This window comes from Pseudophryne corroboree, chromosome 10 (genome assembly GCF_028390025.1).
Source record: "Pseudophryne corroboree isolate aPseCor3 chromosome 10, aPseCor3.hap2, whole genome shotgun sequence".
NCBI lineage: Eukaryota > Metazoa > Chordata > Amphibia > Anura > Myobatrachidae > Pseudophryne > Pseudophryne corroboree.
In genome coordinates, this window is record NC_086453.1 from 145,732,736 (window position 1) to 145,746,260 (window position 13,525).

The following is a 13,525-nucleotide window of genomic DNA, read 5'->3' on the forward strand; positions in this document are numbered from 1 at the left end:
ATCCACCATTGGCGGATTCTCCCATGTACATGTCACAGATTCTGGAAACGGGTAACTAGACTTAAATCGGCGAGGTATAGAAAACCGTTTATCCGGATTCTTCCGTGTTTCAACTAACATCTTATTAAGAGATTCCGAAACAGGAAAACACATTGTAGATTTTTGTCGTTTAGTAAATACGACTTCATCATTTGTCAGCGGCTCCTCAGTTTCTGTAAACTTCAGAGACTGACGCACCACCCTGATGAGATTATCAATGCCTGGGCTGTCAAAATCTTCACTATCTGACTGCTGGTCTAATTCGCCCGCCTCACCCTCATCCTGCGCAGTGAGGTCTGGCATAGAATCGTCAGAATGCAACATAGCAGAAACTGGTAAATCATAAGAAAAATGATATTTATCTCTTCCACCCAAAGTGGACTTGGACCTTTGGCAAGGCTGAGACCCCTCCGGTAGTTCTGGCGGTCTCAACCGCGACTCAGATCTTGCCGCTTCCCGCTCGTGTCGAGCGGCGGCCAATTCTGATTGCAACCCAGCCATGACATCTGTTAGCATAGCCCATGGAGGTTCCGGGGATGAAACCGGAGCGGAAATTGTATTCGTAACAGAATCCACAAAACATACTGAACATGTGGTAGATCCATCCGATAACACACTCTTACAGACCTTGCAGTGAAACTGCTTTTTAGATTTGGCTGGTGCCTTACTCATTATGGAGACAGACAATACAATATACAAGGACAGACACTTGCACGACTCAGTAAAAGTGTACTATGGAGTGTATAATATTATATATATATATATATATATATATATATATATATATATATATATATATATATATATATATATATATATATATATATATATATATATATATATAGCTGCAGTGCAGTGCACGTGGCCAGTACTATATGAAATCTGATCCAAAATTCCCACTAACACCCCTGCGCCATCCGGTGGAGTAGAGATGTAGGACAGGAACGTTCTGGAATCACAAACAGGAAGCATGGTTAAAATGGCCCCCATGCCATGCTTACAGTCCTAATCACAGTGCAGGGTATACTCCTTATAACCTGTAACTATTGCAGCAAAGTAACCTGTTAATATAGGCTTAACAGCCTATGTAATTATTGCTGTAACCCACGCAGCCCTATGCTGATGTTACGCATGCCGCCTTACTTTCCCCCCCTTCTTCTCCCTCCCCTGTGGCCCGGGTACCGCTGTTGGAGAGCGGTCCTGGAGCGGCGGCCGGCGGGTCTTAGCGGCGGAGGAGCGGTCATGGCGGCGCTGATCGGAGCGGTTGTGCTAATGCTCGTATAGCGGCGGACGGAGCGGCTGGGCGGGCGGCCTGTTAGGAGCGGCGGGTGCGGGCGGCCTGTTAGGAGCGGCGGGTTTCCCCACACTGCGGGGCGGCAGCGTGCGCTGACCGTCCCGTACCCCCAGCATACCTTGACTCCAGTAGCGATGGCTGCGACGGGGCTTCTATCTGTAAGCTCCGTCCAGCTCTTGCAGTAGTCAGTGGGCTGCGTGTGGCTGTGAGGGTGCTCTTTTTGAGGACCGACACGCTATGCGCTGCCTCCGTGCAGCGGCACTATCCCGGACCCACGTTTTTTTTATAAACTGGGAAGGGATGTGCTGAAGATTGTAAAAAGTAAAAATCAAAAAGAAAAAAATATTCAAAAGAAGTGTGGTTGAGCTCCACACAAGCCTTGTTGCTACTTTGAGCAGAGAAAAAACACTGAGGTACTCTGGGATATGGAGGGGTGGAAAGTTCTAAATTTAAATATTCAGTGCCCTGTTCCTGCGGAAGCCGTCCATATCCCAGGAGTACTCCAGTGACCCCTAGTGGATGAAAAAGAAATATCTTTTATTGCAATAATCATATACTGAATACTTTTTGCCACCCTTGGGTGTAATTTTGCATCATCCTAGTCGACACTGGAGTCGGAATCCGTGTCGGTACCAGTATCTGCTATTTGGGATAGGGGACGTTTTTGAGACGCAGAAGGGCCCTGTGACCCAGTCCAATCCGTGGATTGACTCCCTGCTTTTTCCCTGGACTCTGCTTTGTCCATTCTCTTATATAATGAGGTCACACTTGCATTTAACATATGCCACATGTCCATCCAATCATGAGTCGGCGTTGCCGACGGAGACACACCACTCATCTGCTCCACCTCCTCCTTGGACGAGCCTTCCACTTCAGACATGCCGACACGCACGTACCGACACCCCCCCACACACAGGGATATATCTATAAGGGGACAATTCCCCAACAAGGCCCTTTGGAGAGACAGAGAGAGAGTATGCCAGCACACACCCAGCGCCAACTGACACTGGAATAAAAACCCAGGGGAGCCAGCTTCTCTGCAACATTCTGTGGAGAAAATGGCGCTGTTAGTGCTGAGGGATCAAGCTCCGCCCCCTCCAGCGGCGGGCATCGGTCCCGCTCCAATATACAAAAAATGGCGGGGGGATTTTTTCATTTACTGCCTCCGCAGCCTAATGTACCCTGTTGCCAGTCCAGAGGTTTATATTGCTGCCCAGGGCGCCCCCCCAGCGCCCTGCACCCATCAGTGCTTTCAGTGTGTGTGTAGTGTGTGGGAGCAATGGCGTGCAGCGTTACCGCTGCACGCTTACCTCAGTGAAGATCTGAAGTCTTCTGCCGCCTTGAAGTCTCCTTTTCATCTTATACTCACCCGGCTTCTATCTTCCGGCTCCGCGAGGAGGACGGCGGCACGGCTCTGGGACGAACGGCGGGGTGAGACCTGCGTTCCGACTCCGTCTGGAGCTAATGGTGTCCAGTAGCCTAAGAAGCAGAGCCTATCATTTAAGTACGTCTGCTTCTCTCTCCTCAGTCCCACGATGCAGGGAGCCTGTTGCCAGCAGTGCTCCCTGAAAATAAAAAAACCTAACAAAATTATTTTTCAGAGAAACTCAGGAGAGCTCCCCTGTAATGCACCCTATCTCCTCTGGGCACAGGATCTAACGGAGGTCTGGAGGAGGGGCATAGAGGGAGGAGCCAGTGCACACCCATACTAAAAGTTCTTTATAGTACCCATGTCTCCTGCGGGGCCCATCTATACCCCATGGTCCTTACGGAGTTCCCAGCATCCTCTGGGACGTTAGAGAAATTTATATATTATGTTATTTTTCCCAAAGATAGAGCATTTTGGGGGCAGATGTATTACCTGGCACTCATAGTGCCTGTATTTCTTTTCCTGCTTCACCTCTATACCGAGGTGAAACAGGAAACACTAGTGACCAGATGTATGAACATTCTGTTTGCCGGAGTGAGGGAGTGAAAACTATCCCCTGCAGCGACCCCTGCCAGCCTCCACAACACAGCAGCTTAGTGCAGATGCGCTGTCTCTGCCCCCGGACGTCTCCAGTGCACATGCGGAAGATCTAGCCACTATCACAAGATCTGCCGTGTACAGCCCTGGTCCAGCAGCTGCTGCCTGGTAACAACACCTGCACCTGGTGAAATCGATAGCTGCAGGTGTCGGAAAAGGTAATTGTCCTTGCTCATGGGAGCACTATTTTAAATATAGCAGCGCCGGTATAGTGTGAATATCAATGGAGGGGTGAGTGATGGAAGGGGGAGGAGTGGCACATTTAATAACTACTTCCAGATTTTAAGTCCTGTTAAACAATACACTCCATCCCCCTCTCGCCCAAAGTACCAGTGTGACTGTCCCTTTACTGAGCATGCGCAGTTCTCACCTCCTGCTCTGCGAGCTCCGCCCTCTTCTTCCGCACGCGCTCCTCCTCCGCGGCCTGAGCCTCGTCCTTCCGCACCCGCGCGACGTTGTCCTTGTTGCGCACGTGCCAACTCTTCTTGGGTAGAATGTTCATCTTCACGCGCACGCTCAGCAGTCAGTTAATCCGTGTGACTACACGCCGCTTCCCCACCTCTGACAGACAAGTCGCCCGGGCTCCTGGCCGCAGCGATACTACGGCGCGGTGTACATCGCTGCTATATGAGTATTCGAGCAAGTTTGTTTCCTGGCTGTTGTATACATACCCGATGCCTCCACACTAGCGACGTTCGCGATTGGATACGGCTTTCAACGTCATACTAATGCGCCGGCCTCTCCAGATTCCTGATTGGTGCAGATGTCTAAAAGACGTGCAGTACGTGAGGTTAAGCGATCATGTGTATTTCCTTGAGTGGCCATTTTTGACGATGGAAAGCTGGAATATATTCATTGTGGTTACTTTTCAACCCCAGTAACGAGATTCAGACGAGAGACACGGGCACCACCGTGACTTGTGTTATACGCTTTATATTCGCTTTATATTCCTTTTTGTATTCATATGGATGTCACACAGTGTAAGTTATAGTGCAGCTGCTAGGACAGGCACTGCTATACGTAAAAGAAATGTACTGATTGTTCAGCCCACGCCACCTGTTTCTTGTTTAGAAAAAAAAAAAAAAAAAAAAAAAAACATATATCAGTAGTTATATTTGTTGTTTCTCAGATCCTGTAATTTCATACCCTCCAACATCTTACACATAAAAATCGGTACAAATAAGAAAAGGGGGCGTGGACACACCCCTTTTCCCTATAGGTTGAGGCTCCTTTTCCTATACTTTCAATGGAAGTTTGGAGAGCCACAAATCGGTACAGACCATAAAAAAAGGTTCAGTTGGAGGGTATGTAATTTCCCCCCAGATTGCTACCCCGATCCATCATTCTGACCATATATTACAGATTTGTTTTAGTGAACTGCAGACTTTTGCCATCCGAAGTCTGGATCGCACACCATGAAAGTGCCTATACTGTACATCACCTCAGTTGGTTATCTTTTTTTCTAGTCATGTGTGGAAAATGTAAATAGTCGGCAGCGCTACTAGTACTTCACCCTCACATTTCACCGTTATAAAAATGGTACAGGTGCCACAGATAAAGGGGGCATGGCCATAGGGGACTATACTGTGGGCTGGAGGCTGCTCGCGCTGGCTATTTACTTCTATACTGTGAGTGTGTACACTTTGAAGTTTATCTCTATATATCACTGGGGGCTAGGTGCCAGCCGGCGCTGACTGGTTACTGTTATAGCAACAGTAACCAGTCATCGCCGGCTGGCGCCCAGCTACCAGTGATATATAGGGATGAACTTCAAAGAGTACACAATTACAGTATAGCAGTAACAAGCCAGCGCCAGCTACTCTGCACTAGCGTGAAGACATCACGTCAGAGCACAGACGGCCATAGAAGGGTGTCACTGAGCAGCGCTGTGGCAGTCAGTCTCCCCAGAGTGCTGCTAAGAAATCCGAACACCTCACCCATGACTCGGTACAAAACTGTACGGGAGTGTTTGCCAGTACAGACCATATAAAATGGTACGGTCCCGGCTATAACAGTACAGTTGGGGGGGGGGGTGCTACTTCCTGCTGCCCTCATTCTACTTCTGAGCTACCACCACATTGATGACTTTTCTTAATAGTTAAAAATGAGAAAAATGTGTGTGGTTCCCCTTCCCAAAGTATAACCAATCCCGGGCTCTATGTGCAGATCCTGGTCAAAAAAATACGGGGGGGGGGGGGGGATGTGTAGGGGTCCCCCATTTTTAATGAACCAGCACCGGGCTCTTGGAGCCAGTCCTGGTTCTAAATATATGGGGTACAAATTAAGTAGAGTTCCCCTGTATTTTTACAACCAGCACCGGGCTCCACTAGTAGGGGAGTAATGCCACAGCAGGGGAGACACTTCATGGAGTCATCCTGGCCGAAGCATTCATTCCCCCTAACTAGTCAGCCCAAGCCAGGGATTCCTGGGGAAGTGGGCACCCGTGGTATCAGAGCAGTGTGCACTAGATCCGATCCTAACGGATCTACATGGCGGGGACGCCCGCTAACCTGAAGTGCACCAAACACACATCATTTGTGCCTTACCAGTAATAAAAGTTATCCGTAGCTCAATCAAGAGTTATAAGCACTCTGGGAAAGGGAAAAGTAGTCCTTATGGATGCTGACTGTGACAAGTTATTAATTTTGAGTGCAAAACACACTGTTATCATGTGACATTGTGACTAACTATAAGCCGGTGTAGTACCCGACAATAATGATTAGCACTATCAAATTTTATTAACAGTAATATTCTCCACAAGCACAGAAATGCATGCGCAATGATAGTGTTGTCATGATTATTTGGCTGCATGAAATTCATGTGTAAAAAACACTGTGACCATTAGGGAAATACAACAATATCAGAAGTATTAACACAAAATGGTGTACACTCATGATATTAGAGTCACAATTTAGATAATTTACGTGACCATTATGGATACTTAATTACGGATGTTTATTTAAGTGCAACCAGTTGGTGTCATAGTACATCATATACTAGATATTTATTATCCACACTGTGAACTACAGTATGCACCATTAAAATTTCAATCTAGCACAATACATCAGTACTAATGTGTGTGATTTATTGGTAGTACGCACAAGGTAACTCGTAATATATATATATATATATATATATATATATAAGGCAAATAAGAGACGTGACACAAATAATAATTTTAAATCTTTATTCACATATTCATATATTTCTTTCACAACTTTTTCTTCACTTCGCTTTGATAGCCAATTTTAGGCTAACGATAGAATAAATAAATAAACGACATTATTTATATGCCATACAGGCGTTTATTTGACCTTGAAAAAGTTGCTCATATGCAACGAAACGCGTTGGTGAGACCTGCTTGACTGTGTTAACTCCCTTCCTGTGGACACTCTGGACCTGGACCAAGTCCCCGTTGGAAATTTCCATTGGACCATACAAGGACATTCCTATTCCATCGTGGGAAGCCACTCTCCGCCACACGACGAGGAACAGCCTTTTGCGGACGCAGATTTGCTTAAATACCTCTGGAGATGTTGGTGGTAACTATGATCAACGGATAGGACATTGGGCCTTACAAATCAAAGGGGACTTTTATAGGAACAGGTTCATTGCACCAGGCACTTTCATTAAGATCATCCGATATTGGGAGTTATGCAACCTATCATTCTCTTTATTGTTTTTATACAGAGCGTTTATTTGGTATTGACCACCCATATGCATTGCATTTGATTTTTTATGCTCATATATATATTTCTTATTAAATTGTGAATTTACTTGTGATCCACCTTTGCATTTGTGACCAATTAGCGCTATTATTTTTTGTATTTGCTATTGTATTTAGGGGTCTGACCAACCCCGGTTCCTATAGCTGCTGTGGTGAACCTCACATCTAGCGCCTGAGAGTAGTTGTACCTTAGGGTATTTCTTTTCTTTGCTTGCATTAGGCGTTTATTTGAGTTTATTTCATTGATACCTGATTTTAAATGAATAAAATTTATTTTCTCTTACGTCCTAGAGGATGCTGGGGACTCCGTAAGGACCATGGGAATAGACGGGCTCCGCAGGAGACATGGGCACTTTAAGAAAGACTTTAGATCTGGGTGTGCACTGGCTCCTCCCTCTATGCCCCTCCTCCAGACCTCAGTTTACTACTGTGACCAGAGGAGACTGGGTGCATTTCAGGGAGCTCTCCTGAGTTTCCTGTCAGAAAGCATATTTGTTAGGTTTTTTTATGTTCAGGGAGCCTGCTGGCAACAGACTCCCTGCATCGAGGGACTGAGGGGAGAGAAGCAGACCTACTTCTGTGAGTTTCAAGGCTCTGCTTCTTAGGCTACTGGACACCATTAGCTCCAGAGGGAGTCAGAACACAGGTCTCACCCTGGAGTTCGTCCCGGAGACGCGCCGCCGCCTCCCTCGCAGAGCCGGAAGATAGAAGCCGGGTGAGTATGAGAAGAAAAGAAGACTTCAGAGGCGGCAGAAGACTTCATGATCTTCACTGAGGTAAAGCACAGCACTGCAGCTGTGCGCCATTGCTCCCATACACCTCACACACGGCAGTCACTGTAAGGGCGCAGGGGGGGGGGGGCGCCCTGGGCAGCATGTAAACCTCTTTTCTCTGACGTCCTAGTGGATGCTGGGAACTCCGTAAGGACCATGGGGAATAGACGGGCTCCGCAGGAGACTGGGCACTCTAAAGAAAAGATTAGGTACTATCTGGTGTGCACTGGCTCCTCCCTCTATGCCCCTCCTCCAGACCTCAGTTAGAATCTGTGCCCGGCCAGAGCTGGGTGCTCCAAGTGGGCTCTCCTGAGCTTACTAGTAAAGAAAGTATTTATTAGGTTTTTTATTTTCAGTGAGCTTCTGCTGGCAACAGACTCACTGCTACGTGGGACTAAGGGGAGAGAAGCAAACCTACCTGCTTGCAGCTAGTTTGTGCTTCTTAGGCTACTGGACACCATTAGCTCCAGAGGGTTCGAACACAGGCACCTGTCCACGATCGTCCGTTCCCGGAGCCGCGCCGCCGTCCCCCTTGCAGAGCCAGAAGAACAGAAGCTTGAAGACGACGAAATCGGCGGCTGAAGACTCCTGTCTTCATTAAGGTAGCGCACAGCACCGCAGCTGTGCGCCATTGTTCCCAGCACACTTACACACTCCGGTCACTGTAGAGTGCAGGGCGCTGGGGGGGGGCGCCCTGGGCTGCAATTTAAGTACCTTTGGCATAAAAAAAATACATATATACAGTCTAGCACTGTATATATGTAAAAAACCCCGCAATTTTTTTACATGGAAAGCGGGACAGAAGCCTGCCACTGAGGGGGCGGGGCCTTCTTCCTCAGCACACCAGCGCCATTTTCTCTTCACAGCTCCGCTGGAAGCAGCTCCCTAGGCTCTCCCCTGCAGTATCCAGGTACAAGACGGGTTAAAAAGAGAGGGGGGGGCACATAAATTTAGGCGCAAATAAGACAAAAAAAGCAGCTATTGGGTAAATCACTTATTAGCAGTGAAAATCCCTGTGTTATATAGCGCTGTGGTGTGTGCTGGCATACTCTCTCTCTCTGTCTCCTCAAAGGACTTTGTGGGGTCCTGTCCTCAGTCTGAGCATTCCCTGTGTGTGCGGTGTGCCGGTACGGCTGTGTCGACATGTTTGATGAGGAAGGTTACGTGGAGGCGGAGCAAGGGCAGATAAGTGTGGTGTCGCCCCCGTCGGGGCCGACACCTGATTGGATGGATATGTGGAAGGTCTTAAATGACAATGTAAACTCCTTACATAAAAGGTTTGATGACGCTGCAGCCTTGGGACAGCCGGGGTCTCAGCCCGCGCCTGCCCAGGCGACTCAGAAACCGTCAGGGGCTCATAAACGCCCTCTATCTCAGATGGTTGACACAGATGTCGACACGGAGTCCGACTCCAGTGTCGACGATGATGAGGCACATTTACAGTCTAAAATGACCAAGGCCATCCGATACATGATTATTGCAATGAAAGATGTATTACACATTTCTGAGAGTAACCCTGTTAATACCAAGAGGGTTTATATGTTTGGGGAGAAAAAGCAACCAGTGACTTTTCCCCCATCTGATGAATTAAATGAATTGTGTGAAGAAGCGTGGAGTTCCCCTGATAAGAAATTAGTGATTTCTAAGAGGTTACTGATGGCGTACCCTTTCCCGCCAACGGACAGGTTACGTTGGGAAACATCCCCTAGGGTGGACAAGGCGCTGACACGCTTATCTAAAAAGGTGGCCCTGCCGTCTCAGGATACGGCCGCCCTTAAGGAGCCTGCGGATAGAAAGCAGGAAGCTATCCTGAAGTCAGTGTATACACACTCTGGTACTCTACTGAGACCTGCTATTGCTTCAGCCTGGATGTGTAGTGCTGTAGCAGCGTGGACAGATACTCTGTCAGACGACATAGATTCCCTCGACAGGGATACTGTTTTGCTAACCCTGGGCCATATCAAAGACGTCGTCTTATATATGCGGGATGCTCAGAGGGACATTTGCCTGCTGGGCTCTAGAATTAATGCTATGTCCATTTCTGCCAGGAGGGTCTTATGGACTCGGCAATGGACAGGAGATGCTGATTCTAAAAAACACATGGAGGTTTTGCCTTATAAGGGTGAGGAATTGTTTGGGGACGGTCTGTCGGACCTCGTGTCTACAGCGACAGCTGGAAAGTCGACTTTCTTGCCTCAGGTTTCCTCACAGCCTAAGAAAGCACCGTATTATCAAATGCAGTCCTTTCGTTCCCAAAAAGGCAAGAGGGTCAGGGGCGCATCCTTTCTTGCCAGAGGCAGGGGTAGAGGTAAGAAGCTGCACCATGCAGCCAGTTCCCAGGAACAAAAGTCCTCCCCTGCTTCCACTAAGTCCACCGCAGGACGTTGGGGCTCCACAGGCGGAGCCAGGTGCGGTGGGGGCGCGTCTCCGAAACTTCTGCAGCCAGTGGGTTCGCTCACAGGTGGATCTCTGGGCTATACAAATTGTATCTCAGGGATACAAGCTGGAATGCGAAGCGACTCCCCCCCGCCGTTACCTCAAATCAACCTTGCCAGCTTCCCCCATGGAAAGGGAGGTAGTGCTGGCGGCAATTCACAAGCTGTACCTCCAGCAAGTGATTGTCAGGGTCCCCCTCCTTCAACAGGGGAGGGGTTACTATTCCACAATGTTTGTGGTACCGAAACCGGACGGTTCGGTGAGACCCATTCTGAATTTAAAGTCCTTGAACACTTATATAAAGAAATTCAAGTTCAAAATGGAATCGCTCAGAGCGGTTATTGCAAGCCTGGAAGAGGGGGATTTTATGGTGTCGCTGGACATCAAAGATGCTTACTTGTATGTCCCCATTTACCCACCTCACCAGGAGTACCTCAGATTTGTGGTACAGGACTGTCATTACCAATTCCAGACGTTGCCGTTTGGCCTGTCCACGGCACCGAGAATATTTACCAAGGTAATGGCCGAAATGATGAAACTCCTTCGGCAGAAGGGAGTTATAATTATCCTGTACTTGGACGATCTCCTCATAAAGGCGAGGTCCAGGGAGCAGTTGTTGATCAGCGTAGCACTCTCTCAGGAAGTGTTACTACAGCACGGCTGGATTCTGAATGTTCCAAAGTCGCAGCTGATTCCTACGACGCGTCTGCTTTTCCTGGGCATGATTCTGGACACAGAACAGAAGAAGGTGTTTCTCCCGGTGGAGAAAGCCCAGGAATTAGCATCTCTGGTCAGGGACCTCCTGAAACCAAAACAGGTATCGGTGCATCACTGCACGCGAGTCCTAGGAAAGATGGTGGCTTCATACGAAGCCATTCCCTTCGGCAGGTTCCATGCAAGGATTTTTCAGTGGGATCTGTTGGACAAGTGGTCCGGATCGCATCTTCAGATGCATCGGCTGATCACCCTGTCCCCGAGGACCAGGGTGTCTCTTCTGTGGTGGCTGCAGAGTGCTCACCTTCTCGAGGGCCGCAGGTTTGGCATACAGGACTGGGTCCTGGTGACCACGGATGCAAGCCTCCGAGGATGGGGGGCAGTCACTCAGGGAAGAAACTTCCAAGGGCTGTGGTCAAGTCTGGAGACTTCTCTACACATAAATATACTGGAATTACGGGCCATTTACAACGCCCTGAGTCAAGCAGAGCCCCTGCTTCAAAACCGGCCAGTGCTAATTCAGTCAGACAACATCACGGCAGTCGCCCATGTAAACCGCCAGGGCGGCACAAGAAGCAGGATGGCAATGGCGGAAGCCACAAAGATTCTGCGATGCGCGGAGAATCACGTGCAAGCACTGTCAGCAGTGTTCATTCCGGGAGTGTACAACTGGGAAGCAGACTTCCTCAGCAGACACAACCTCCACCCGGGAGAATGGGGACTTCATCAAGAAGTCTTCCAACTGATTGCAAACCGATGGGAACTGCCACAGGTGGACATGATGGCGTCCCGCCTCAACAAAAAGCTAAAAAGATATTGCGCCAGGTCAAGGGACCCTCAGGCGATAGCTGTGGACGCCCTAGTGACACCGTGGGTGTACCAGTTGGTATATGTGTTTCCTCCTCTTCCTCTCATACCAAAAGTACTGAGAATAGTAAGAAAGAGAGAAATAAGAACAATACTCATTGTTCCGGACTGGCCAAGAAGGACTTGGTACCCAGAACTGCAAGAAATGCGCACAGAGGACCCATTGCCTCTGCCTCTCAGACAGGACCTGCTGCAACAAGGGCCCTGTCTGTTCCAAGACTTACCGCGGCTGCGTTTGACGGCATGGCGGTTGAACGCCGGATCCTAGCGCAAAAAGGCATTCCGGATGAAGTTATTCCTACGCTGATAAAGGCTAGGAAAGACGTGACAGCAAAGCATTATCACCGTATATGGCGGAAGTATGTTGCTTGGTGTGAGGCCAGGAAGGCCCCTACAGAGGAATTCCAACTGGGTCGTTTCCTATGGGCCTAAAATTGGGGTCCATAAAGGTCCAGATTTCGGCCCTATCCATTTTCTTTCAAAAAGAACTGGCTTCACTGCCTGAGGTTCAGACATTTGTTAAGGGAGTGCTGCATATTCAGCCCCCTTTTGTGCCACCAGTGGCACCCTGGGATCTTAACGTTGTGTTGGATTTCCTGAAATCCCACTGGTTTGAGCCACTTAAGACCGTGGAACTAAAGTATCTCACGTGGAAAGTGGTCATGCTGTTGGCCTTAGCATCGGCTAGGCGTGTGTCGGAGTTGGCGGCTTTGTCATGTAAAAGCCCATATCTGATCTTCCATATGGACAGGGCAGAATTGAGGACTCGTCCCCAATTTCTCCCAAAGGTGGTGTCATCGTTTCATTTGAACCAACCTATTGTGGTGCCTGCGGCTACTCGGGACTTGGAGGACTCCAAATTGCTGGACGTAGTCAGGGCTTTGAAAATATATGTTTCCAGAACGGCTGGAGTCAGGAAGACTGACTCGCTGTTTATCTTGCATGCACCCGACAAGCTGGGTGCTCCTGCTTCAAAGCAAACTATTGCTCGCTGGATCTGTAACACGATTCAGCAGGCTCATTCTGCGGCTGGATTGCCGCATCCAAAATCGGTGAAAGCCCATTCCACAAGGAAGGTGGGCTCTTCTTGGGCGGCTGCCCGAGGGGTCTCGGCTTTACAGCTTTGCCGAGCGGCTACTTGGTCGGGTTCAAACACATTTGCAAAGTTCTACAAGTTTGATACCCTGGCTGAGGAGGACCTTGTGTTTGCTCATTCGGTGCTGCAGAGTCATCCGCACTCTCCCGCCCGTTTGGGAGCTTTGGTATAATCCCCATGGTCCTTACGGAGTTCCCAGCATCCACTAGGACGTCAGAGAAAATAAGAATTTACTCACCGGTAATTCTATTTCTCGTAGTCCGTAGTGGATGCTGGGCGCCCGTCCCAAGTGCGGACTTTCTGCAATACGTGTATATAGTTATTGCTTAACTAAGGGTTATTGTTATGAGCCATCCGTTGAGTGAGGCTCAGTTGTTGTTCATACTGTTAACTGGGTAAGGTTATCACAAGTTGTACGGTGTGATTGGTGTGGCTGGTATGAGTCTTACCCTGGATTCAAAATTTCCTTTCCTTGTAATGTCAGCTCTTCCGGGCACAGTTTCCCTAACTGAGGTCTGGAGGAGGGGCATAGAGGGAGGAGCCAGTGCACACC

The 13,525-nt window shown here is 48.6% G+C and overlaps 1 protein-coding gene and 1 long non-coding RNA gene across 3 annotated transcripts in view; one reads left to right on the forward strand and one right to left on the reverse strand.

Annotated features, from left to right (window-relative positions):
• LENG1 (leukocyte receptor cluster member 1) overlaps positions 1-4,044 on the reverse strand; it is a 123,463-nt gene extending 119,419 nt beyond the window's left edge. Inside the window, exon 1 of one of the 2 annotated variants that reach the window (XM_063942870.1) lies at positions 3,730-4,044. In XM_063942870.1, the coding sequence (XP_063798940.1) occupies positions 3,730-3,861 (132 nt within the window). In that variant the 5' untranslated portion in view covers positions 3,862-4,044. The remainder of the gene's footprint in view (positions 1-3,729) is intronic. The other variant, XM_063942869.1, reaches the window with a different exon arrangement.
• A 31-nt stretch (positions 4,045-4,075) lies between these two features.
• LOC134966266 (uncharacterized) lies at positions 4,076-7,142 on the forward strand. The gene is made up of 2 exons (XR_010188611.1): positions 4,076-4,339; positions 6,661-7,142. It is a non-coding gene; the product is annotated as an uncharacterized LOC134966266 (long non-coding RNA).
• Positions 7,143-13,525: the final 6,383 nt, after the last annotated feature.